This window comes from Amphiprion ocellaris, chromosome 9, assembly GCF_022539595.1.
Source record: "Amphiprion ocellaris isolate individual 3 ecotype Okinawa chromosome 9, ASM2253959v1, whole genome shotgun sequence".
NCBI lineage: Eukaryota > Metazoa > Chordata > Actinopteri > Pomacentridae > Amphiprion > Amphiprion ocellaris.
This window is the reverse complement of record NC_072774.1, coordinates 23,898,557-23,922,827: the sequence shown is the minus strand read 5'-3', so window position 1 is coordinate 23,922,827 and position 24,271 is coordinate 23,898,557. Positions and strand designations below refer to the sequence as shown.

The following is a 24,271-nucleotide window of genomic DNA, read 5'->3' as shown; positions in this document are numbered from 1 at the left end:
ATGGCTGAAGAAATGTTGGTTTCTCATTAAATCAGAAAACTTGTCTCAGATCGCCCGTGTTTTGTTGTGTTTGATCCCATTCAGGTGGGTTTTCTCAGATGTACAGGTGTGTGTGTGACTGGTTGGGGCTGCCGTACAGAGAAGAGGTGCAGTGGGTGAGTACAAGTTGCATTATTTCACTTCACAGCTTTGACAGATTCTGCTTCAACTGTGCTGCTGGCTGGATGACATGAAGCTGCATAAAGTGTTTTCATTAAGAGAACAACCACAACAACATATGAATCTATGCAGCAGCCTTTCCTTCATGTCTCTGTGTCTCAAGATCTTTTTATGCTGCTTCTTGTCCAAAAGAGAACACGTCTTTTTCTCCTGTAAATATTTAATCCATTCTGTTCAATAGTGCAGCAGTCAGCATACGAAAGAACCGAAGCAGATCGTACGTCCAACTCTGCATGTTGTCTGTAGATAAACTAAATCAGCTCTACCTGCTAGGTTTATCAGCCTAAATGAACTATAAATACACATAAAAAGCTGTTTGCAGCATATTAAATCACTTTAACTGGATTATATTGTACTGAAATGACACAGTGGTGCACTTGCACATATTGATTTACAAAAATAGAACTATAGCAACTGGTGAAGAAGCACACGAATATAAAGCAGACAAGTCAACTATTTTTATGTGGTCTACCGGGTTAGTTGTTGAGCTTTTTGCAAAGTTTATTATTGATTATTTTGTCCATCCGTTTGAAAAACATGCAGCCACACCGCAGAAATGTTATTAGTTAGTTTTTCAACCAACTCTGAATAAATATTCATACACTAACAATCTCCATAAGGTTTGATGAGTTCAAAGCTGTGAAAGTGTGGGAGAGCTCACAGAAAATCTGTTCCTGCCACTACTCAAAGTAGCGATGAAATCCTGGATTTCTGCTGGATTGTTGCAGCGCTTTTCTCCTCACTAAAGAAACACCACCAGTTGTCTGACCAATGAGAATTTTGTCAGTCTGCTGTGCAATAGAACCAGCTTTAATAAAGTGTTCCCTCTGCAGGATGTGGACACCATCTATTTGACACAAGACACCAGAGAACTCAACCTGCAGGACTTCAGCCACCTGGAGAACAGGTGAGTGAAAATTCCAGTTGTGCACAGATGATTGACTGTAGGCACAAAACAAAAAGAAAGAAAGGAAAAGAAAGCCACGTGATTTATTTTATTGTAAATATGTAGCGTTAGGGTGGAACTGATAAAGAACCATAAACCTTCATAGCTCTGACCTTTTCTGTCCTCGTTTTCAGGGATCTGGTCGCTATAATCGCAGTTCTGGAGTTCAACCAGTGGTTCACCAAACTCTCCACCAAGGACTATAAACTGGTAGGTTCCCGAATGAAGGCGGAACTGTTGATCCAGCTGTGTGGTCATTTCTGAGGCTGTAGTTTGCTGCTGTTGGATTGTTTTGAGCTTTTTTAGGGTACACTTAATATTACAGAAAAACATGTTTTTCACCTCTGTACATGCTGTCAAACATCTGTAAACTCTCCATCACTGTGCTGGATAAATAGGATGAGTTGTCAGTCTTCTGTCCAGTTTTAATCCTGAACCAGAGTTTTCTACTGAGGAAAGCTCAGTTTCCTTCTTTCACTTGTGTAAATGTGTTTCTCACTTCCTTGCTGCTCTACTACAGCACTGTGGTTCCTGCTGCATCAATAGGCAGCTTAGCTTTCCCAGGGTTTTTTGGTTCCTTCCCACCCTTGTTCATAGGAAATCCAAAGGCATCTTTGGGTTGTTGGGTTTCCTGTTCTCTGTTTATAGTTCTAAGGTCTGTACTTCACTATGTTACGCGCTTTGAGATGACATATGTTATGAATCTGTGCTGAATAAATAAATAAATAAATAAATAAATAAATAAATAAATAAAATTGAAAATAAATTCATTTGAATCCAACTGCAGGAACTCGGGCCAGATGTGAGATGGTGTCAACTTTTCAGCTGTGTTGTTTCCAGTTGCAGTGAAAAACCGCCTTTTGTCTTCTCTAAGTTTAACCGATCAGAATCAAAAACCTGCATAGCAATGTTTCAGAGCCGCTCAGAGGTACTTTTTTCCTCTTTGGAAAAGGTTCTGCAGGAGTCAGAACATGCAGGAAAGCTTGAGATGCCTTAAAATGGCCACAAGTTCCTGCAGAGGAGAATAGTTGTTAATCAGTGTTGGTTAAATCCCATCAACTGGTCCCAGATTCCAGCTGATCAGACCAAAGAAAGAAAATCTTGTCCGTTCCAAAGCCAGCTGCTCTGTGACAGTAAATTCTCTAATTAAAGCTGGAGCAGGCTATTTTTCTTTAGGCATTATTGAGCAAAAATCAGCACTAGCCTGTCAGCATTTAGTAATTTAGATGGTCTCAGAGGAAACTAGACTTCTGCATATTGTCTTGGCTTTAGCATATCTAGCCAGTGACGGGACATTTTAACCAATCACAGTGCTTTTTGGTGATCAGATCAGATGGTATGAGTTGCAAAGGGAGAATAGGTTGTGGTGGCACAGTCGGCTAGATGGAGGACTTTAAAATCCAGGGTGGAGATAGAAATGAAAATTGACTTTTTGGAGTTCAGAACAGTGGTTATTGTTTTTGCTTCTCCAGATTTCTGCCCACTGCAGCTTTAATGACAGACATCAGAATGCTAACATGCTAACTGGGAGGCTGATACTGTTATTGACAATGGTTAAAATGCAGCCAGAGTTGAATGAGAATTGGGATTGTCATGCTATGATCCCAAATATTATTAAAAGTGCCTCTCTTTATACTGTGGATATTTACTTACACTTTTACAACCTCTCCAGACTTTGTCTCTCTATTCTGCTCATCCGCTGTAGAAAGACATTTCACCATGTTGAATGTATCTTCCAACAACTTACTTCTCTGTTTGGTGTTTTTGCTGCATTTATTTGAAAGTTGAAAATCCAATCAGTCTTTCTGTTTCTGCAGTATTTATGTATTTGTTTATTTGAGGATAACATGCTTTTCAGACCCTTCTGCAGGATTTTGAGGTTCAGAGGGTTAAAGAGTTAATTAATATATAATGAGACGTAGAATAAGACGATCTTGAGGAAATATCACAATTGTAAGCTTAGATTTGTGTAGTTTTTTGTTAGTTTTTTTCAAATAACCACAATATTATAGAGAAAGATATACAATTCATTAGAGGACTATTGGAAAGTTGAAAACCCCATCATTCTTTCTGTTTCTACAGTTTCTGGCTCAGATATTATCAAGCAATAATCCCAACTCTGATGAAGGGCAGAAGATTGAATTTTATTACTCTGCTTTTGATGGTACTATTCAGCACCTGGTTGGTCCAGTTTGGGTGAAACCTGGTTGGATGATGGATGATGAATGATTTCTTGTCTCTTGCTGTACTGTTTTGCATATTTCCCCTCACCAACGCTCATCTTTCTCCACCTCTAGCTGTATGTCTCTGCCGGTGCACAGTATCGGCCCCTTTGTTTCCTCCTGTCTGTTGACCGAGGATCAGTCCAATGTTCTTGTGTGATAAGACTCTTAATCCAGCCGAGACAAAGGAGCTCCATGTCTTGGCTCTGCCCCCCTGCAGCACTCTATTACCAGCTCAACTTCTCCAGGCTTCGCTCGGTCTCACCAATTACCACACACAGCTCCCCCCGTCCAAACAATTATCTCACGCCTCCGTCACACACCATTCCTTTTGTATCGACTTTAACATCCAGCGTGCGGATTTAGGCTCAAACATTCAGGCAGGCAAAGTCTAACGTTGGTCCTTTCTGTTGGAGATTATTGTCCTATAATGGACCCTGAGTAGAGTGATTCCTTGTATTGTTAGTGATGATGCCACTTGTTATGTTTGGACAGTGACTGAATGGTGATTTGCTTACTTTATACGGGGGTCCAGTCTCCTATATACCCCCGTCTGTTCCTATGTGTGTTTGAGGAGTGATAATGACGAAGCTGCAGAAATAAAAGCTCTAATATGACCTGAGCTTAATCTGTGCCAGCGGAAACAATAGAAGTCTGACAAAAATACAAGACAGGAACAGAAAGTGAAAGAGAGAAAGTGATGACAGAATGCAGAGCACTGAGGTCAGCGGGTCAAAGGGAGAGATGCCAGATGAATAAGGAAATGAGTGTATTTATTTATTTATTGCTTCGTACACTTTAATATTTACTGCAAGCCCATTTTTTGCACAGTATAAATTCCCTTGCCCTTATGGAAACAGCACGGCCGTGGCTGGAAAGAATGTTGGTCGTTATAATGCCACTTATCGTTAATGGGGAGAAAAAAGCTCAATCTTAACTTATCTTTTCACAAAAAGTGACCTCAAGTGTTACCAATGCTGGAAGAAAATGGAAATTCTTCATATTTTAGATGTGTTTTTTCCATGCTGTCTTCTCTGACAGTTCAGCCGAAAAGTCCCTGAACTCTTGTCATGTGACTTTACAGCCGCTTGTAGCTACTAAACACTCTACTCTGCTCATCAGCTGTAGAAAGACGTTTCACCATGCTGAATGTCCAACCACTTGCTCCTCTGTTCACTGTTTCTGAGCCATGCTGCGTTTATTTTATTGATCCAGTAGGTCTGATTTTCCTCTGTCGCTCAGATTTGGCTCAATACTCGTCTCCTCTCTGCTCTAAATTTGCATTATGTGACTGTCATTTTTCATTGAGCTGTAGAATAAAGGGATGTTGAGGAAATATTCTGATTTTAAGGTGAGATTTGCATATTGTTTTTCAGAGAAAACCAAACACACGATTAGTTGGATGACTGTCGGAAAGTTGGAAGTCCAGAAAATCTTTCTGTTTTTACAGTTTCTGGGTCTGACAAATGAAATAATTTTGACTATTTAAATAGACAGCATGCCTTTTAAACCCATCTGCAAGCTTTTGAGGTTTTATGTGGTTAAGGAATTAATTGATATTTGATGAGATGAAGAATAAAATGATTTTGAGGAAATACCACAATTTTAAGTGTAGATTTGTTCATTTTTTTCAAAGAAAATTACACATACGATTCATTGAAGGACTATTGGAAATCCAACCATTTTTTCTGTTTCTGCAATTGTTGGCTCAAATAAATGGAGCCATTTTGACTTTTGTTTTTAAAGATAACATGCCTTTTAAACCCATATGCAGGGGTTTTAGGTTCAGAGGCTTAAAAACTCGATTAATATATCATAAGATGTAAATCAAAGTGAATTTTGAGGGAACATCACAATTTTAAGCTTAGATTTCCTCATACTTTGAGAGAAAACCACACATGATTAGTTGAAGGATTCTCGGAAAGTTGAAAATCTGATTAATCTTTCGGTTTCTATAGTTTCTGGCTACAATAAGTGTCTTTTAAACTCCTCTGAGGGTTTTGAGGTTTAGAGAGTTAATCCGTTATTATTTTTTGAAAAAAACATAACAATTTTAAGCTTAGTTTTGCTTAATTTTCAGAGGAAATCCCAATTTTTCTGACAGAACTACCAACACAGTTTGCTGAAGGACTGTCAGAAAGTTGGAAATTGAATCATTCTTTCTGTTTCTACTACAGTTTCTAACTCTGATGAATGGAATACTCTCAGTAATCAGGAGACTGACAGGAGAGGAACTAAACATTTCATTGCTTAAACTATTGCATCTGGTGAACTGTTAGAAGAAGAACGCCTTTGTTGTGACATTCCTACCTGGTGCTTCAAAGTTATAAAGACATACATTACATTACAATATTAAAAAAACATGAAGCACATGAAGCTATTGCACACATTAGAATAAAAGTACAGAAACAGTAGCAGATATTGTACAAGTCTTAGAAAAGAAATAATCTGCAGAAAAGAAGAAGTGGGTAACATTAAATCTGCAGCCTTCAGGCCACAGAATAACCATCTCTATCAGCAGACTGGATAATATCACACACACACACACACACACACACACACACACACACACACACACACACACACACACACTCTGCAGGATTAGCTGCTCATGCTCAGTTCAATCAGCCTGTTTGTGTCGAGGTCTAATCAGGATGCTGAGGAATGAGGAGGATGATAGGAGGCCTCAGATCACCTCAGGGTGCGAGTCTGAAGCAGAACCGGGTCAGAACCGCCCAGCGTGACCAGGCGGGTATTTAACGAGTGTAAATGGTACAATCCACATGCCGTCACCAGCAGGGTTATTGTGGAAAATACTGACTTCTTTGTGTGATCTGCTCTACTTCTTTTCTCCATTTCATCCCTCGCTACACTCATATCTCCTCTTCTGTATATGTGTTGTCCTTCGCTGCCTCCATCCTTCATTCCTCTTCTTTAATACTCATAGTTTCACAATGTAAACACGTGAACAATAGTCGCTTTCTTCTGTCTCTTTCCATTATCTCCCCTCTTTCTTTGGGACAATGCCTCCTCTGTTGTGTCCACACTGAATCAGCCCCTTATAGCTGGAACGTCACTCTGAAGATTAATAACAGCATAATGGTCCAGTAAAGTTGTGTTACCAGAGTGGAAACTGTTTGTGTTGTGAGTCAGTCTGCAGAGCTGTGTGTTGAGCATGACGCAGCACTGAAGTGGGTCAGTGAACATGTAGGTGGCCGTCGACATCCAGCTGCTGAATCTTTAATTTTCTCCAGATATGAGTGCTTCGGCTCCCTCGGGTTCGTCTCCTGTGGAGCTCAGACCAGCGTCCTCCTGTAAAGCATCATGTAAAGCTGTCTTTGTCACGCACAACTGGCCTTTAAGTGGAACACGCAGAATTCACTTTCACGTTCTGCAGCTTTAATTAGCATAAATGAACACATTTCTGGAGTGTTTTGCTCAGAAACACTTGAGGGAATCAACTAAAAAGTGCATTTCTGTGTTGTTCCTGTGACCTTGAATGTTGTAGTCAGTGAGTTTCACTGTTCCAGATAAAAGTGCATTTTTTAAGCCTCCTAGCTGCTTCAGTTAATTAGTATATTTTTGTGCTTTTGGTTAGAAATAGTGGAGAAAAGTACTTTAATGGATCAGAGATAAAACCGACTGCACAGCTTTGGGTGTTACTCTTAATGTCTTTTTTTCTCATGCTTTACGTCAGTCTTAGTATAGAGAACTAACTACTTTGTTTTGTTCCTGTCACATTTTTACTTACTGTATGGTCATTTTAACTGTAATACAAAGTTTTCATCTCAGTGGAAACAGCACAGTCATGACAGAAGTAGATCAAAGTCAAAATGTCTTCTGTGCACTAAAATAAAAATGATTTGATTATTTATTTTGCAAAAAACATTTAAAACAAATACTAGAATCAACATTTTTAACATTTTTCCGGTAGTTGCAAGTGTTACTGACACTGGATAATATGGTGGTTTTATATGCTGTAAATATTTTGCTCCCTACATATTTAATTTCTTATCATCCATGTCTCCTCTCTGCTGTGTGTAAACACTGCCTGCAGTTCAGCCGAAAACTCCCTGAGTCACTAATGGCTTTACAGTTTCACCAAATACCACAGATTTCTTTGGTGTTGTTTTTTTTAAAGAATGTGGTGCAAGCAGTTTATTTGTACCAGAGTTTTACTTGAGAAATGTAGAATGAAGTGATTTTAACAAAATATCACGATTCGAGTAGTTCAAGGAGCATCAGAAAGTTGAAAATCTGACAGTCCTTTCTGTTTTTGCTGTCTTGTAAATGGTGTGAAGTCACCTGACATTCTGTTCTGTTCAGTCTGCAGATGTGTGCGAGCAAATCCTTCGGGTGGTGTCTCGGTCCAGTCGGCTGGAGGAGCTGGTTCTGGACAACGCAGGACTCAAAACGTGAGAGAATAAAAATGATTAAAGGGATAATCAGGGAATTTTACATTTCAGAGACACATAACGAGTTATATGTAGCCTGAAGTTATTATTGTAAGTAATAAATAAGTTAATAAAATAAATATATAAGGGAGAACTCTGAGGAAACTTTCAAAAAGTCAGTGTTGAGATTTAAAGATGTTTCACAATAAGGGTCTAGCAGAAGAAGCTACTTGCATTTGTTTTGGAGCTTGACCCATACTAACTGCTGAAAGTTGAATACGTTTTTATAGCCGTTTTTTTAATTTATGTATAAGAAATTCCCGAACTAAATGAACGTGCTATACGGAGAACAGCTCAGTGTTTATGCAAACTGATTAAATGTTAGACATGTACCCCAAAATTTGACTTAAAGCCAAAAATACTCAAACTGACAGCTGCAGCTTTGTCACAGAGTTCTGGTGATGCCGGCTGGATGTCCATAAGGAAAATGGTTCCTCTGGGTCAATTTCTGTTGAATTCAGTGCTGACACAGTTTCTTTTTTTTTATGCCATTTCTGTGTATTCAGCTGTTTAAGAAGGTTTTACTGGCAGAACTGCCTCACCACTTTTACTGTAACCTCTTAGTGCAGTTTTATTCAGCTTTTCTCTGCTGTGACCTGAACAGAATATTTCTGCTGCTCATTGATCATATAATGGATCTTTTTTTTTTTTTTTTTTCATCCATTCTTTCACTATCTGCAGGGATTTTGCCCAGAAGCTGGCTGCTGCTCTGGGCCACAACCCCAGCTCAGGACTCACCACCATTAATCTGGCCAACAACCCGCTGGAGGACCGAGGTAGCGAGTCTGTTCTACCCTAACTATGGATCCATCTCAGAGCTGTTGTCCTTCCTCTGTTTGTTCTACCTCTATCCAGCTCTACTCTCCTACTTTCTTTATGTCCTCCAAGTACTTAAATGATGCACAACACTGGAATATGTTTAAACCTTTAACATTCAGCCATATTCCAAGTAAATGTTTCCATATACTTCCTTTGCTGTAAAATGTCAACTAAAGACCGTATTTTTAGTAGGAAATCACAAAAAGTTTAGTAATTTTGAACAATATTGGACAATTTTAAGTTATTTTTGAACTAATTTTGGAGAATTTTGAGTCATTTTTGGATCATCTATGAGACATTTTGTGACCTTAAGCTGGAATCTTGTCATACTTTCCAAATATCAAATCCTACTGATGTTAGAGCTTCAAAAGTTAATAAAATGTTGACCAAAGACTGTATTTTTAGTAGGAAATAAGGATCCATCCAACTTTCTGGGATCATAATACCACATTTTGAGTAATTTTGGGCACATTTTGAGTTATTTTGAACAGGTTTGAGTAGTTTTGGACAATTTTCAGTCATTTTTGGACTAATTGTGAGGAATTTTAAGGTGATTTCAAGTCAAAATAGCAAATGAAGCTGCCGTATTTACTACTCATCCGATTCTACTGATGATCAGGCTTCAGTTCCTCCACCATGTCTGTCACAGCTGTATATCTGATATTAATATGATATGTTATATATATGCTACTGTAGCCAGTCTATGTTCCCATGTTACACTGCAAGAAGTTTAATATTTCATCAGCTCCTTTCTATCCAGGACACGTGAATTAAAGATTGATTCCACCAAATATTCAGGCCGTCACATGTTAACATGCAACAGATTTCTGGGGCTCATCGGTCTCTGGTTTATTTGTCATCATGTAAAATTTACCAACAAGATCTGGTGAAAATGAAAGGCCCCTTAATGTGTTTTATATTTATATAAAACTCACCATTTCTTTGACTGCTCACAAGTAAGTCCACAAGCTGCACTGGAGTTGTTCCTGTGTCATTTTTCTTCACTGTTTTCTTCAAGTCCTGCAGCTCCATAGAAACAGAACAACATGAAGAAAAGAGAGCTGTTGGTTGTACAAAATAATAAAATTGTGATGCCATAAATCCTAAAAAAGAATAAACAAAAGTTTAATATCTTTGATTATTTAAAGTACAAAAATTGAAAACATCTGAAATTTACATTTTCATTGTTTTTCCAAGTGTCCTCAGGTGCTGCCAATATATCAAAAATAGTAGATCTACATTCTTTAGATATTCATCAATGCGCATGTTTAATTAGCTCCCACACTTGTTTCCTCTCTGCTCTGTGTAAACACTGCCTGCACTGTTCAACCAAAAACTTTCAGAATTTTTGTCATGTGGCTGTTGGTCACCGCTGAGTCACTCTTGTCTTCTTAGTTGTCTTGAGATGTGCAGAATTTTTAGTTTTTTGTCGAATTTGATTCATGCAAATTGTTTATTTTGGCTGAATTTTTAATTGAGACATGTTGAATAAAGGGATTTCGATGAAATACCATGACTTTAAGTTAATATTTAATTGTGTTTTCAGACAGAACTCTGTTGTAAATTTGAAAATCCAACAATTCCGTCTGTTTTTACAGGTTCTGATTCTGATTAATGGTGTAGTTTTGATGATAATGTCCTTTTTGACAGATAACTTGACTTTCAACCACAACAACAGGGTTTGAGGTTGAAATAAAATCTGATTTTAATAAAGCAGTAATGTAGAGGCATTTACATAAACTGTGATGGACATCAAAGCATATCTGTGTTGAATATGTGTGCAAAATGCTTTGTATCAATATAGAAAATCCTTATAAATATCTTGACTGCGAGAGAAAGAAGCTACAGCAGCACTGTGAGTTAAAACTGTCCAGAATAAACTGATGTTCTTTTCTGTTTCCTGCTGCAGGTGTTTCTTCGCTGGCTGCTCAGTTTGCCAAACTCCGTTTGGGGCTCAAGCATTTAAACTTCTCCAAAACCTCACTATCACCCAAAGGTAACAGACTCATTAAAATATAAAATAATAATATAAATGTTGTGCTATAATCTGCAGGCTCTCTCGTTTCCTGCTTTTCTTTTCTGCTCCCCTACGAGCAGCAGTAATTCATATCTTCCACTTCTCTCATCGGACTCCTGCCGCGACGCTAATGACACTTAATTATTGCGTCATTAACGCTGCAAGTGAGAGACGGATCTGCAAAGTGTTGGTAGCGCGACAATCTGTGAACAGTCTGCATGTTTTATCTGTGTGAATGCTGCTCTATAGACCGGTGGAGCCACACAGTTTATACACGATGGAAAAAACATAAAGCCTTGACTGTGTAAAAGCAGTTCAGAGGATTTCTAGCTGTTCTCAACGTTTTTTCTGCATTAAATTTGTGTTACTTGCAGGTTGAGTTTCTTCTTGGTCCTGATCCAAAGTAAACTGTGCAGCGTCTGCAGGGACAGTAAACCTGCTCTGCTCTGAGGGGATCAATAAAAAGCTGCCATGTGTGGGTTTGTTCTGTTTAAACTGATAATATAATCTGAGTCCCAGAGCAACAGCAGAGGTCTGGTTTTCATGTTCCAGTCATTTTTCATCTGCTTGGATCCAATCAGACGCTGGACAGTCGAGTCTTTATCTGCAGACAGGATTTCACAGCATTAAAGAGCTCAGTGTGTCAGTCATGTGATAGACGTGATGCAGTTTGTCAATATCAGACACATTCATTGTACCGTAGAAATGAACATTCCTGTCAAACACATACTGATCAGTGAAGGATTGAAGCATCTCAAGGGTTTTTTTTTTTTTTAGAGCTTGATGTTAGATAATTATTCAGCCTCTGAACTCAGAGCAGTTTCTGGTGTTTGTTGCTCTTTTTTCTGCGATATATAGTCCTGCACTTTCATGGAAACAGAACAAATAAGGCGAGCTTATGTTTTTTAACATAGTGTTTTTGGTGTATTGAGAACTACAAAAACTGTAGCTGATGTTGCACATTGCTGAAGATGTGCAAAGAAGTAATGGCTTAAAGTGGTGCAAAAATAACACACAGAATTACTGATAACAAAAACATCTGTCTCTACATACTACTGATATTTTGCTGCTGGCATTTATGTGTTTCTGTGCTCTGTGTAAACACTGCCAGCAGTTCAGCTGAACAGTTCCTGAATTTTTGTCATAACTGTTAGTCGCAGCGCTCAGTCATGTCTTTTAGGTTGTGCTTAGAGCACAGATTTTTTTTTTTTACAGTCTGGTTAATGCAAATGCTTTATTTTTACTATTATTTGAAAATGAGACATGTTGAATGAAAGGATTTAGTTGAAATGTCCTGATTGTAAGCTGTAATTCCTGATGGAAGTGCACATTGTAATGATTAGTTCAAAGGCTGAAAGTGGAAAATCTGACGATTCTTTGTGTTTTTACATTTCTGGCTCTGACAAAAGATGCAACCTGCCTTTCAAAGCTGCTGATGGGCTTTGGGGTTGAACTGGTTAATTTATTTATTGTCATGGATTTTTTAGAGCTTAAACAAAGAGAGACTGTTTCATATTTAATGTAGTGTTCCACCAGTAAAGGCAAAGTATCGCATTCTAAAACCATGAAGCTCCGTTCTCTCTACATTCTGATCCAGCTCTTTCCTGTCTTCACCCGCCGCTCATTTCCGCTGCCGTTTCCTTCAATATGCCGTCAAAATGCCAAGTGGAGATGTGAGGGTTGTGATATGCTGACGTTGTGTGTGTGTGTGTGTGTGTGTGTGTGTGTGTTTTAGGGGTGAACAGCCTTTGCCAGTCACTGAGTGCCAACCCGTCCATCCCCAGCAGCCTCGTCCATCTGGACCTCTCAGGGAACCTGCTCCGAGGAGACGACATGCAGGTACACAAACATGGCTTCTTGTTTCTTGCATTAACATTTGAAGAAAAACTGATTTACTGGCTGCGGGGATTTTTTCTGGTTTTGCAGTAAACACAATCTCACACTCAGGGAGTCTCTGATCCCCCTCAGAGCTGCTATCAGTGAGTCTGATCTGGTTGGAGGCTTCAGATCACATCAGATCAGATCAGTTTGGTGTCACTCTGCAGGAAAAGCCTCTTTTCAGAAAGTTCAAAATCCACTCAGATAAAAGCAGGGAAGAGAAACCGCAGCCAGATAGGTGTGTCCAGAGGAATTATTTCACTGTCAGTCCATCCAGTTCTTGTGAACACAATATTTCAGGGACATATTAAGGTAGTTTCTTCTAATTTGCCAGACATGTTCACTCAGGTTGAGATTGAATAGTCAAAAACTTACAGATGTCTTTTCTTGAACACTTTTCCTCGACCTCAATGGGTGACATCATGTGATCAAAGGAAGCTGTAAGAGAGAGCTCATGAGAAAAGACAACCTTCACTTCTACTACAGTGTATTATCATGAGACAGCAGTTGTTGTTGATATTGGTCTGCTGCAAGGGATTGTGGGACTGAAGCACCTTTCAACCAGCTCTCATCACGGCTGCAACCTGAAAACCATCAGTTAGATGCCTTCGTAAGCTAAAAATCCTCCTGGAGGATGAACTGATTGGATTTTGGTGGTCACAGTGTTTTGCTGATCATCATCTGCAGAGACCCACACTTTATTCATAATTGATTTCATTATAGTGGCCATAATTCAGCAACAGTAGAGAGATAGTGAGGATATTTCATATGGATGTTCCACAGCATCCACATGTTAGAATTTGTTGCTTCTTTGCAGCATTGTCCATATTTAAAGCTCTGGCTGCTGTCATGTCTCCAATTTTATCGAATTATTGAAGTATGCAAACACATAAAAAGAATTTGACACTTTTCAGTTTCACTCAGTGAATTTACACACCTCTGGACAGACAAGGACATAGACATAAAGTCTAGTTGTTATGATCGGCATATGTTTGTCCGTCTGTTAGTCTGTTTGTGCACAACATTACTCAAAAATGGACTAACGGATTTGGATGAAATTTTCAGGGAAGGTCAGAAATGACATAAGGACTAACTGATTAGATTTTGGCAGTGATGTGGCTTATAGTCTGGATTTACAGATTTGTTAAAGATTTCTGTATCATTGCAAGACAGCAGCATGGTGTCACTGTAACTATGACAACAAGTGAACGCTACGTCAGCTGCCTGCTGACGATCACATGACTGCGATCGTACTACAAATCCACCGCTGCAGACTTATCAGGACTGTTGGACATTATACAACGACTGAGCAGCCTTGGTGGAGTACTGCGCTCTCTGAGTGCTTTTCTTGTTCCAGTTGTTTTTGTAGCTTCTCAGCATTAGCAACAGGCTCCAGCAGCTGGTTAGCTTAGCACAGCTTAGCAAAGTTCATGAATTAATGTGAATAATCCTGCAGGCAGTTCCTGGAGAAAGGATGCCATCTCTTGTTAATTTTTTTCTTTCATTTACAGTCAGCAAAATCATGTTTAAACATTTACACATTTATATGATCTAATCCAGCAGATTTCTAGAGACACAAATTATTGCAGCTACTGGACCTCCATCCTTTGTGAGATACAAAAGTCACCAGAATGTTTAAATATTGCCCTGATCCAGGCTTCTCTCCATTGGCTCTCTGTTTATTATAGAATTGATTTAAAGATTTTGCTGATCACTTGTAAAGCATGTCAGCTTCTGGCTCCAGGATACACAGCAGAAATGTTGGTGGATCTTCTGGTTGGTCCAGAGTTGAGGCTTCAATCTAAAGGTCACATCAGCTTTGAAACCTGCTGCCTGAGGAGACACAGCTGTAGAATCAGTTGTCACTTCATGAATCACATTTTATTAGACCTGCTTCTAAGGGATGTCATTATTTATGTGTATTTCCTAATCATGACATACTGCATTCTGTATTTTTGTATCTGTTGTTTTCTTTACTGTTGTTACGTTCACTTCTGGGACCCTGCATTTTTGTAAACCTTGTTTTTAAGAGTGCCACACAAACAAAAGTTACTATTACTATTTCCCTGATGTTAAATAAGCCTGTTTGAATGGTTGGATATTTACAACACAAGGAAATTCAGATGTTTTTCATTCTTACATTACCTTCAATATGATAAAAACCTGATTAGTCAACAGGATGTGAAAAGACATTTATTCCATTTTAACATAGAACTGTGCTTTGATGCTTTTATTTTAGCATTTCTACCACTTCCTGGGTCAACCCAACAGCCTGGCGACCCTTGACCTCTCCAACACAGACTGCTCATTGGACCAGGTGAGTCAGGAACATCCAATCAGGTGCATGAGGTGAATAAATGGTCTAAATGTGTGTTCTAACAAGCAGCATGCTGTTATAGTTGCACCTCGTTGTGCAGCGCTGGAAGACGATGAACTGCTTGGCATTCATTTGTGTTGCAGGCAGCGTAATTTCATTTCATTCACCCACTCAGTCTCATGCTGAATACTCTATGTGATGTATTGATGTGGGTCTGAGAGCCAAACACAGTTCATTGATTAGTTTGAGATGTAGCCAGCTGTCAGGCTAACAGATTATTGATTAGCTTCTAAATCATATTATGTTTCTCTCACATAGAGCCACATGGAAATACACATTTCTAAGCACACTGCAGGAGTGAAAATCTGAAGAAAAAGTATAAAAAATGTAAATTCTAAACCAATAAGTTATGCAGAACTTTCACAGTTAAATGTTTTAATGACGTATTGTGTGTGTTCCAGGTTTGCTCAGCTCTGCTGCGAGGATCAGTCCAACATCTCTCAGTTCTCAACATGTCAAAGAGCGTCTTCCCTCACAGGTAAAAAAAAAAAACAACAAAAACCCGCTGAGGAAATTTGATTTTGGCTAGCTTGTTTCTTATAGCGTTTATAGTCATGATTGTTGGAAAACACTGGAAGTGTTGCATCTTCTCCAACTCAATACAGTCAGTGGGAAATAAGTACCATACAGAAGGAAAATTTCCATTAAAAATTTGTTGAAAAGACACTAAATCATGGGTGTAGTTAGAACTGTGTGTAAATTTTACAAATGAGAGCAGTGGTCACAGTGAAATCAAAATGAAAACTGACTCTGACTGATTTATCTACCTTTAAAAGCTTATCATCAGCCTCTTTGTGTGCATCTGAGTGGATGGTTGGTTCAGTCAGTCCACTGAGTTAGATGTGATTTTTAATAAGGGATGGTGTTTTTTAAAATGATTAAATAAAACATCTAGCAGCCATGCAGCTAAAGTTACGGTTATGTTGTTTAACATTTGCACCTACACTGAACATTTTGGAAATCACAGCTGAGACGACATCAGTAGTAATTTGCATCTTTTTGTGAATTCAGAGCCTAAATGCAGCATCAGTAAGTAGCTGCATCACAAACCGGTTAAAAATGAAAAAGGTCTGAAATGTCATGTGCCTGTTCAGCCTCTTGTTGTTTGTACAGTGTCTTCGTGTGTAAACGTAAAAAAGTCAACAAAATCACACCATGTATCAGAGCCAGAAACTATAAGAACAAAAAGAATCCTCAGATTTTCAACTTTATAACAGCCTTTCTATCAGGAATCTAAGCTAAAGATCCTGACATTTCATTAAAACCACATTATTCTACATGAATCATTTGAAATTTGTAGAAAATAGGCTATTTGCACTGACCAGATTCTGTAAAAAACAAAAAGATTCTCTTCTCCTCTCCACAACCACTAAGCCATAAATGACTCCGCTTTGACCAAGAGTCATGTGGCAAAAAAATTCAGGGACTTTTTGACTGAACTTGGCTGAACTGCAGGTTGTGCAAACATGTAGCAGACAGCAAGGGACCAAAATTTTAAAAATGTAAGTAGTTAAAATGTCTAAGGCACATTGAGCCAACATTTTTTTCCAGAATTGATGACACCTGTGGACACTTGGAACGTTGTACATGTTGATTCCAGCTCATTTGAATTTATGTAGAATAAATAATCAACAAAATTCGACATTTCTTTTTTCTTTTTATGAATCATGACATTATAATCTTGTTGTACTGCACAGAAGACATGTTTGAGTTCTCTCTAGTTCTTTATGGTTGTTCTGTTCCCATAGAGCTGCAGGACTTTAGATCGCAGTGAAAAATGAACCCAAGTGAAGAAACATAAGGCAGGAGCAAAAAAAAATGCCAAGAAACTACCTCAGAGCTCCTGTTTTTTCCCAAAGAATCAGTCTGTGTGTTGGTGTGCGACCCCTGCTGGTCACTAAGTGTCATCACAACTCAACCTGAGTGGATTTAAACTGTGTGTGAAGATGTTGGTGTAACAGATGGATGAGGGGCGGAGGTTTCTTCTGTCATTATCTCCTCTTTCCAGTGTGTCTCCTGGGAGTTTAGATCTGGCATCAAGGGAATAGGGGGAGCTGGAGGGGAGGGGAGGAAGAGGAGAGTTCAGTAAATATAATAGGAAATAAAGAATAGTGAGACCAATGCAGAGAGAGGAAACACTGGAGTCAGATGGTGGTAGAAGTGAGCTTCAGTCTATCTGAGGCTTTGACTGATGCTGCTTTTTTATTATTCTGTCTGTATCACTTCATTTGAGGAGCAGGAAAAGCTTCTTAAACAGCAGAAAAAATGGGTCATTGACTTTTCACACATGAAGAGGAGTTAAATCTTAGTGTTGGCCTGAATCTCAGGTCTGCTGCTTTTAAAAATAAGCTTTTAGTTTGATCTGAAAAGTTGCACTTTGTGTGATCTGTGTATGGCTGATTTTGCTGAGGCAACTCACACAATAAATTAGATCTGATGCAGAGACAATTAGTCGGGTCTCTGCAAAAGGATGAAGCTGAAATTCATGAGACATTTTACCATCATGATTTGCTCGTTATTTTGCACCTTATTCTCCTTATTTTTCTTAAATGTAACGTGTGAGCTGCTGACTACTTTAAATTGCCCCGAGTTGATTAATAAACTATCCATCTATCTAAATATCCATGTAGTTGTGTTATTTTACTACTGTTTTCTTCCCGTCTCTGCAGGAAAGGCAAAGAAGTTCCTCCTTCATTCAAGCATTTCTTCAGCAGTGCCGAGTCTCTGAGCTCCATCAACGTGTCGGGAACCAAACTGCCTCCGGAGGCTCTAAAGTGAGATTCATTCACATTTAATGTATCTGAGCAGCAGCTCCGTACATTTTGTTCCTTATATTTATTTCAATGTCTGTACCACTGTTTCAATGTACATCTCAGGAAAAAAATTAACTTTTTTTTATCAGCCTGAATACCCAACACGGGAGCTTAATGTTTTCAATAAAAGTGGTAATATAGAAGGAGACACACTTTAGGTGACCTTCACTTTTGAAAGTCTTTCTTTGAATCTTTTTATTTTTTGACTCTAAATGTGTACTTTACCTTCCTGCTGCAGAGCTCTGCTGCTCGGCCTGGCTAGTAACCCCAAATTGAAGGATGTTTCTCTGGACCTCAGCTGCTGTGAGGTGAGATTCATGGAAGGACTTTTGCTCTGTAAGGTCACATTTACAGGAACACTGCATAATCCGTTTTTTTGTTTCCACTGCAGCGTCAAATCTACCAGCTTCTACTGCGACGTTACTTCAGTGTGCACCAAAACAACAAAAAACAGTAGTTAATGAACGTAACCCCAGTTCCATGAGCTCACAGGAAATAGAACAAATATCACAGATTTTACACAGTTAATGTCGATGTTAGAGAGGAGAAGACTGCTAATCAGTGAGGACATCTAGAAAGCAGAAGAATGGTGCTTGTTGTCCTGTCAAAGTTCAATCAATCAGCTTGTTTTCTCTGAGTTTAACCAATTAGATCTGAACAGTAGGGGCTGCTCAGAAATACCTTTTCAACCCTGAATCACATTATTCCACAAGCCTCATTCTAAAAATTTGCCAAAAGTAAGCTGTTTGCACAAACCAGATTCTGTAAAAGACTAAAAATTCCTTTCTGCACTGTTCAACCGCTAATTAATTGTTTTACCTATGACCAACAGTCATGTGACAAAAATTTAGGAACTTTCTAAGTGAACTGGGCTGAACTGCTGGGTGGTCAAACACAGTAGACAGGAAACAAGCATGGAACCAAATTGAAAATATAAGCAGTAAAAATATTTATTGTGTGTTGAGCGAATACTTATTTTACAGAATTGATAACACCTTTGTACATTTGGAAAGATGTTGCACATGTTGATTCCAGCTCATTTTATTTTTTTTTTTAGAATAAATAGTCAACTCCATTTTACATTTATTACTCTTATTTATTTATTTTATACTTATGGCATTAAAACCTTGTTATAAAGCACAGAAGACCTGTTTGAGTTCTCTCTACTTCTTATTCTTTGAATCTTTCATTATTTTTTTCTATAAATGTACATTTTTAACTGTATATAATGTTTATGTTGTAGAGCTCTACATACCTTTTTTCATTCTGAAAACAGCACCAAAAAAGTTTTATGTGGCCATTTTTTGCAGTCTGAACAAAAACTGGCTCCTTGCTTTCAGGCAGAAGTTCCAACAGTGCAATCACTCAAAATATAGATCAAAACAGTTCCAGTTCTGCAAAAATGGTTAAAAATGCCAGTTGGCATTTCCCAAATCATAAAAATAACATCTTCAACTGTCTTGTCTTGTCCACAACCCGAAATATTCAGTTTACTGTCATAAAGGAGCAAATAAACCAAAGGGATCCAATTTTAAGAAGCTGAAATGAGAGTATTTTTTTCCTGTTAACTGATTATCTAAATAGTTGCCGATTAATTTAATAATCACTGCAGCTCTACTGGAAACTGGAAAATCTAATCTAAATATGACAAGTTCGAGCCTCTAAGATTCTTTAAAGATTTTTAAATGACTTAAAAATGTTCACCAAATTCAGACAGAAGTGTTGAGTTAGTATTCAGTGCTGCTGATCTGCACAATACAGTGAAAGTTAGGTTGAGTAAAATACTGCAGCCAGTGGATTTAGGAGGTTGTTTCCTCTTTTATCTTCCCGTTTATAGCGTTTGTAGAAGTGCTGCTGTCAGCTGAAGGATGCTGAGTGTGTTTTTTAACAGTTTGGATGTAAAACTCATCCAGAGCCATCAGCTTTTAGGATCCACTCCAGAACCATTTGACGGACCAGAAACACTGTTGAGAGGCTGCATAATGGAGCAACTGGCAGGGATGGGAGAGGAGGAGGATGAGGAGGGTGAGGAGGGTGAGGAGGATGAGGAGGGAGTCGAGTGGTGGGTGAGGAAGATGAGGAGGGTGAGGAGGATGAGGAAAGTGAGGTGGAGGAGGTTCCAGCTTCTCTCTGATTGGTTCATCTCAGCGCTGCTCTAACAGAAAAGGCTGCTGATTGGATGAGATTGCTAAAAAAAACTCCTGAATACAAATTACAGGAAGTCAGATTCAAAACGGAGGAAATGGTGCGATCCTGGGTTAATGACGCATTTGTCACAGATTGTTCTCTGATTCTCTGACAGCAGCAGAATAAGGAAATAAATATTAACAGTAATAATAATAAATGATAGCAGTCTGATCATTGTTGTCACTGACCTCTTCTCTTCCTCTAATGCTTCTCTAAGCTCGGTCACTGTGTAAGTACCAACGTACTAAGCTTTGTTTTCATTTATTTTATCAGATCATGTATTTTCTTTCTGGTCGTGGTCTCAGTGGATCCGTTTTGTCATTAACATGTGAAATGAAAAGCTGCGGCTACTTTAGACAATGTGTCGTTTTCCATTAACACATCAATCATTTAAATTTAGCTTAGAGACTGAATGCATGTTGGACCTACAGAACCTCATAGATGCACTCAAGTTTAAAGATCCAGAATTTTCCAGAAAGTGTCTCACTCCTGCACAACTACAGCAGGAAAGCAACTTATTACTATTTACATTAAAGCTTTATGTCTTATTCTTTTTCAGCTGCGCTCAGGAGGTTCTCAGATCCTCGAAGGTTGTATCGCTGAGATCCCAAACGTCTCCAGCCTGGACATCTCTGATAACGGTGAGACAGCAGCAGTAAACTCTACCTTTATTAAGCACAAAACTCACCTGAAACATCAGTAAATTTAATTAGTCTAATGTTTTTCTTCCTCCAGGCCTGGATTCAGATCTGTCCACTCTGCTGGTTTGGTTGGCTAAGAATCGCTCCATCAGACATCTGTCTCTGGGAAAGAACTTCAACAACATCAAGTCCAAGTAAGAAAGCAGCTCAGGAGGAGAAGCTGTTGGTCTGGTGTTTACAGAATGAGGCGGATGTAGCACGAGATTACTGGAGAATTTAGACACTCCATCGATGGGCAGCATGTACAGATCAAACACCTCCAAAGTCCTGCAGTGATTACTTTAGCTGGAGATCTTTTAATGACGGAGAATCTACTGATACAGTTCCTCCGTCAAACAAGAACATGTTTTAAGTAGCATTTATTTTCCTGCTGCATGTGTACTTGGTGTGCATTGATCACAAATGACTTAGTGGATAACAGAATCTTCGTCAGATGTCCCCTTGCAGATGCCGACTTGGCCTGTACTTGGCTAAAACATTAGCAACACATCCAAACAATATAGGAACAGCTGGTTTCTAAAAACTCAACTTCTGATCCCTGAATCCTGATTTAAACATTTCCTGGCTCGTTCTACTCCTCTACTACATATTTAACTACATCATAAAGGCGTTAAATGAACAGATATCAAACATATTGTATTCAAAATGTCATTGGTTTGAGAATAATAAAGACAAGTGTCAATTTTTATCATGTGTTTTCATTTATCTTCTGACTTCCTGTCTCTCTTCCTCTTGCCTCAGAAATCTGGCTCCAGTGCTGGACAGCCTGGTTCACATGATTCAGGAGGAGGAGTCGGTGAGTTTTTATTCTTCATTATCTTACAGGCTGATCTCTCAGGTTTAAATCCTGCTGCTGAAGTAAATCAGTGAGTCTGCAGCAGCTGCTCCGCTGATGACCTCTGACCTCAGCTGCAGAGCTTCGTGTTAATAGAATTCCTTGATCAATAACAGTAAAGTGAAACCATTCCAGTGCAGCGATGAAAACACTTCCAGAGCAAGTATGTAAACTGACGTGTCCTGGAGCTTCTTTTTCTCTAACTGCTGTTTCTTACTGTCGCTATGGAGGATTCAGGAATAAGTTCAGCCTTTGTCTGTTTGTCCATAAGAGAGCTGGAAGACGTTTAGCCTCGGTGCTGCAGACTGATGATTCTGCTGAGCCGGTTTCTCCTGATGCTGTGTCTGTGGCTGCATGTGAAGCTGGTTATCAGGCTGAGCAGGTGGAGGCTGAAATACAAAGAGAGGAGGCAGGAATTTAATGGATCTATGGTTGTAAAGAGATATGAAGGTTTAAAAGATGGACAGAAAGGAATAAACAGAGTGAGGCAGCAGAGAATGAAGCGCAGTTTGATGAAAGAAGCTGTGCTGCTTGTATGTGCCTGTTTTCCTGTTTTCCAGTGACAGATGAGTAAAGGCTTGTAGAGATAACAAGTTTAAATGTATTCAGCAGAGCAGCCTTTCCCATGCCGCCATGTGTAGTAGAGAAGCACACACTGTTGTTGTTGTTGTTGTTGCTGTTGTTGTTGTGTTTGTGTCAGGCGTGGGTTGTTTCATTCTGTTTCACTGAAGACGAGGTCGACATTGGCTTCAATAATGCAATTTTAGAATCCACTGCCACCAGTCAGAGATGTTTTATTCTCTATATTCTGTGTCTGGAAGCTAAATGGAAGCTTGATCCTGCAGCTGCTGGTTTAACTCAGTGTGGTGAAATATCTGGTCTCTCTGCTTCATATTTAGTGTACAAACATCAGAGTTTTCAAAAACACTGTACTATTTTTTTAACTATCCCTATAATATATATATATATATTTTCACATGTGGTCAATTACTGGCATTAACCTCTCAAACACAATGACTTACCGTCTCGTTAATGTTATTTCCAGCCAGAAGAAACCTCTTAGTCAGACAAAAATTCACTGTAAATCTAAATTTGACTTGAGTATAAATAATTTGGAGTTATTTCTTATGTTTCTCTTCCTTATACAAACTGCAGCATCTACAAAACCAGGAGCTTCATGCAGCAGAGGACAGAACAATGACTGAACAAAGTGTGTCCTGTGTGACAGTAATGGTTCTATAATGTATGAGAATAGTAATAATAATCACTCTCTTCCCCCATGGTTTTGATAGGATGCTATACTGCTTAACACGCTCTGCAGAATTTTTCAATTTCATCACGGTATTAAACACATTTATCATTTTAATGGACAGACGTTAAACAGGTTAATTTGTCTTTGATGCAAGGTCACCTTTATTTGCATGTTTCAGGTTTCAGATTCTCATTTTCTTAGTTTTATTAAACAGGACAAAGTAATTATTTCATAATTTCAGTGATTAATAACGATTCTCATGTAGCTGTTACAAGTAATTTTCTTCAACTGTATGGACATTATTAGCCTGTAATTACTCCTGTAAGCTCAGCATACTGTAAACTTCATTTATTACAGTTATTGTTGTCTTACCTTGTTGTGCTCATAGAACAGATTTTGTTATGGAAATTCAGCGACTGGATTCCTGAAGAATCATCTACTGTGGATATGAGAACATGATTTTATACCAGTTTATATTTTCATCATATTTAATTTTTGCTCTGAACCCCCCACAGAAGCTCATATAGGCTTTAAATATTCTCCTCACATACGACGTAAAGAAGTAATTTTCTGCCTTTATGACCACGTAGATACTGCTTTCACACACAGCAATTTGTAGCCGCTGCATCTGAAATTATCCCATAAATATCTATTTCTTTATCACTCCTTTTCAAAACAAAAATGGTATTAGAAAGGAAATGCTTAATATCAGAATGTGTTGCTTCTTCTCACTTTATAATAAGACAAACGCAGGAACTCTGGTTTAAATCTTTCTGTCTCTGATCAGTCTTAAGTTATGAAACCTGCTGAGGTTCAAGAAGATTCTGTCTGGGATGCAACAGAGGAAAAAATATGGTTTTTTTCACTTGTAGTTTTTCATGCGGGACTTTGTGTTTCGGTGGCAGCTGCAATTTTACCAACAAGACCAGTAATTATAAAGTCTAACAAATAGTCTCTTCTGTATGTGTGCTGCTGCTCATTGACTGGATGCTGATGCTTAAATGGTGGAAAGTAAATTTATTGAACTTAAAATACAGTTAAGCTACTGCTGTCGACGTCCACTTCAGAAAGAAAACTCTCTCTGCATCTGTGACTGACAGGTCAGAATAGTGCAGCTGAATGCACAGCAGCTGACAGAGATGAGAATGAGTGTATGAAACCTTTTAGTCACTTTTCTCTGAGCCAAATTCTCCACATAGCAGCTTATTTTAACTGATATTTATGATGAGTTTGGTAAATACTGTTCCAGTTACAAAATCGGTATCAGCAGACACTGAAATGATCAATGATCTCCAGCTGTGTAAATGCATCACAGAGCTGTTAAAATCTGATTATCAGACGGACTCTGTTGGAGATTTATGAACCCTCGTATCACCGTCACATCACAGAGAATCCACTTGGTTCTGCACTGAATGTTTCATGTCATTTCACTGTCCTGTGGAGTTTAAAATACAATACGATCATCATTTATTAATCTCACTGTGGAGAAATCTGCATTGTTACAGCAGAAAAGTGGATACAGCAAATATATAGAAATATAAGTAGAAAAAC

The 24,271-nt window shown here is 38.6% G+C and overlaps 1 protein-coding gene across 5 annotated transcripts in view; it reads left to right on the top strand.

Annotated features, from left to right (window-relative positions):
• LOC111578980 (F-actin-uncapping protein LRRC16A) overlaps positions 1-24,271 on the top strand; it is a 90,684-nt gene that overhangs the window by 41,649 nt on the left and 24,764 nt on the right. For 3 of the 5 annotated variants that reach the window (XM_023286011.3, XM_023286013.3, XM_055013642.1), the window contains exons 7-21: positions 85-155; positions 1,053-1,126; positions 1,300-1,375; positions 7,714-7,802; positions 8,523-8,617; positions 10,570-10,656; positions 12,413-12,516; positions 14,795-14,872; positions 15,334-15,410; positions 17,602-17,706; positions 17,984-18,053; positions 20,150-20,161; positions 20,492-20,573; positions 20,668-20,767; positions 21,375-21,429. In XM_023286011.3, coding sequence (XP_023141779.2) covers positions 85-155; positions 1,053-1,126; positions 1,300-1,375; positions 7,714-7,802; positions 8,523-8,617; positions 10,570-10,656; positions 12,413-12,516; positions 14,795-14,872; positions 15,334-15,410; positions 17,602-17,706; positions 17,984-18,053; positions 20,150-20,161; positions 20,492-20,573; positions 20,668-20,767; positions 21,375-21,429 — 1,175 coding nt within the window. The remainder of the gene's footprint in view (positions 1-84; positions 156-1,052; positions 1,127-1,299; positions 1,376-7,713; positions 7,803-8,522; positions 8,618-10,569; positions 10,657-12,412; positions 12,517-14,794; positions 14,873-15,333; positions 15,411-17,601; positions 17,707-17,983; positions 18,054-20,149; positions 20,162-20,491; positions 20,574-20,667; positions 20,768-21,374; positions 21,430-24,271) is intronic. The other 2 variants (XM_023286014.3, XM_023286012.3) reach the window with 1 other exon arrangement.